We start from the raw sequence: 2,500 nt of genomic DNA, 5'->3' as shown, positions 1-2,500 counted from the left end.
TTCTTTCTCTGCTGCTTTCTCTGGTTCTTTCTCTGGTGCTTTCTCTGGTTCTTTCTCTGGTTCTTTCTCTGCTGCTTTCTCTGGTTCTTTCTCTGGTTCTTTCTCTGGTTCTTTCTCTGGTTCTTTCTCTGGTTCTTTCTCTGGTTCTTTCTCTGGTTCTTTCTCTGGTTCTTTCTCTGGTTCTTTCTCTGGTTCTTTCTCTGGTCTTTCTCTGCTGCTTTCTCTGGTTCTTTCTCTGGTTCTTTCTCTGGTTCTTTCTCTGGTTCTTTCTCTGCTGCTTTCTCTGGTTCTTTCTCTGGTTCTTTCTCTGGTTCTTTCTCTGGTTCTTTCTCTGGTTCTTTCTCTGGTTCTTTCTCTGCTTGTTTCTCTGCTTGTTTCTCTGCGACTTGGTGCTCATTAGAGATTTGCACTCTGATGCTTACAGTATAACACCAGATAGAGTATTGTATATGTTCTAACTGGTCTGAAAGCCAAAGGCCTTTAACAGAGTTTGGCAAACGAACCGATAGGACCCCATCTTGGCCAGTTGGCGCTGACCTCAGCTAGCACACCCATAGCAATACTTCTGAAGGTTTGTATATGTACGCATGTATCTCTACACATGGCTCTGACTGTTCTCTCTCCTGCTCCTCTCTCTTAGTTCCTGTGTACGGTGGTGGCTATCCTGCTGCACTATTTCTTCATGGCCACGTTTGCCTGGCTGTTTGTGGAAGGGCTCCACGTCTACCGCGTTCAGACAGAGGCTCGCAACATCAACTACGGAGCGATGAGGTTCTACTATGCCATCGGGTGGGGTGTGCCAGCCATCATCACAGGTACGCACACACACGCACACACACACGCACAGACACACACACATGCACACACACGCATACACATGCGCACACACACGCATACACACAGACACACAGCACACACACACACACACACAGACGCACAGACGCAGACACACACATATGCACACACGCATAGGCACAGACACACAGACACGCACGCACGCACACACACGCATGCAGACTCACGTCTTAGGATTACAGGCTAGATATGACAGTTACATAGACCTGATTCAAAATGGATTTGACTGATTCTTAAAAACAGCCATAGTGACACACACACACACACACACCACACACACACACACACACACACACACACACACACACACACACACACACACACACACACACACAGTGCACACAGTGCTACCTCATCTTGCTCTCTCTGTGTTCAGGTTTGGCGGTAGGGCTGGACCCTGAGGGCTATGGGAACCCAGACTTTTGCTGGATCTCCATCTACGACAAACTCATCTGGAGCTTCGCTGGACCCATCGCCATCGTACTCCTGGTATTGTCTCCCTCTCATTCTACGTCAGCCACTTGGTTAGTGCCGGTTCACTGCGTTCGCCTCTGTACCTCCGCAGTCTCTAGTCTCATGTAGGTCTGCCTCGTTGCTGTCTCTTTGTTACAGATAAACGGTGGGATGTTTCTGATTGTGGCGCGCATGTCCTGCAACCCCTCCCAGAAAGAGACCAAGAAACTACCTGTCATGTGAGTGACCCAGAGAGGTTTGACCGATGACATAATAGGCCAGGCTCTGCTGATGAGGAATGTACAATTCTATTGCAGTAATAGACCTTTCACATTCAGCCATAAAAGCCTCTCTGTTTTTTTTAAACCTCTCTGTGTCTCTCTTTCGCTGGCTGACACGCTTTCTCTCTCTCTTTTTACTCTCTGTTCTTTTCCTCTTCCTCCTGTCTCTCCAGTGCCAGCATTCGTAGTGCCTTCCTCCTGCTGCTCCTGGCCACCTCTACCTGGTTCTTTGGGCTGATGGCTGTCAACAACAGTATTCTGGCTTTCCATTATGTCTTCGTTATACTATGCTTACTGCAGGTACTGTACCTGTCTAGTGTGTGGGTGTGTGTGTGTGTGTGTGTGTGTGTGTGTGTGTGTGTGTGTGTGTGTGTGTGTGTGTGTGTGTGTGTGTGTGTGTGCCCAATTAGAGTGTGTGAGTTGCTTTTTGGTCTTGCTGAGTATTTGGTGGTGTGTTTTGGAGTTAGTGTGTGTGTTAATGTGTGTTAATGTGTGTTAACGCGTGTTAACGCGTGTGTTCCCCTCGTTCCCTCTGCCCAGGGTCTTGCTGTGTTCCTGGTGTTCACGGTGCTGAACGCCGAGGTGCAGGAGGTCTGGAAGTTGTCGTGTCTGGGCAGGAAGAGCCCTAATGAGGATGCGCCCAGAGCCCCACAAATCCCTGTGAGCATGGCCCCCTCCCCTCCACCACACACACACACACACACACACACACACACACACACACACACACACACACACACACACACACACACACACACACACACACACACACACACACACACACACACACACACACACACACACACGACAGGTAGCCTAGCGGTTTAGAGCGTTGGGCCAGTAACCGAAAGGTCAATGGTTTGAATCCCCGAGCCGACTAGGTGATACATCTGTCGATGTACCCTTGAGCA

General features: G+C 49.2%; 1 protein-coding gene across 1 annotated transcript in view; it reads left to right on the top strand.

Moving 5' to 3' along the window:
* Positions 1-2,500, top strand: part of celsr3 (cadherin, EGF LAG seven-pass G-type receptor 3) — a 51,075-nt gene that overhangs the window by 39,930 nt on the left and 8,645 nt on the right. Inside the window, 5 exon segments of the mRNA XM_014146319.3 lie at positions 641-815; positions 1,232-1,344; positions 1,468-1,547; positions 1,763-1,889; positions 2,130-2,249. Of these exon segments, the coding sequence (XP_014001794.3) occupies positions 641-815; positions 1,232-1,344; positions 1,468-1,547; positions 1,763-1,889; positions 2,130-2,249 (615 nt within the window).

Source organism: Salmo salar, chromosome 15, assembly GCF_965601325.2.
Source record: "Salmo salar chromosome 15, fSalSal1, whole genome shotgun sequence".
Classification (NCBI taxonomy): domain Eukaryota; kingdom Metazoa; phylum Chordata; class Actinopteri; order Salmoniformes; family Salmonidae; genus Salmo; species Salmo salar.
The sequence above is the reverse complement of the archived record's forward strand: the minus strand, read 5'-3'. Positions and strand labels throughout refer to the sequence as shown.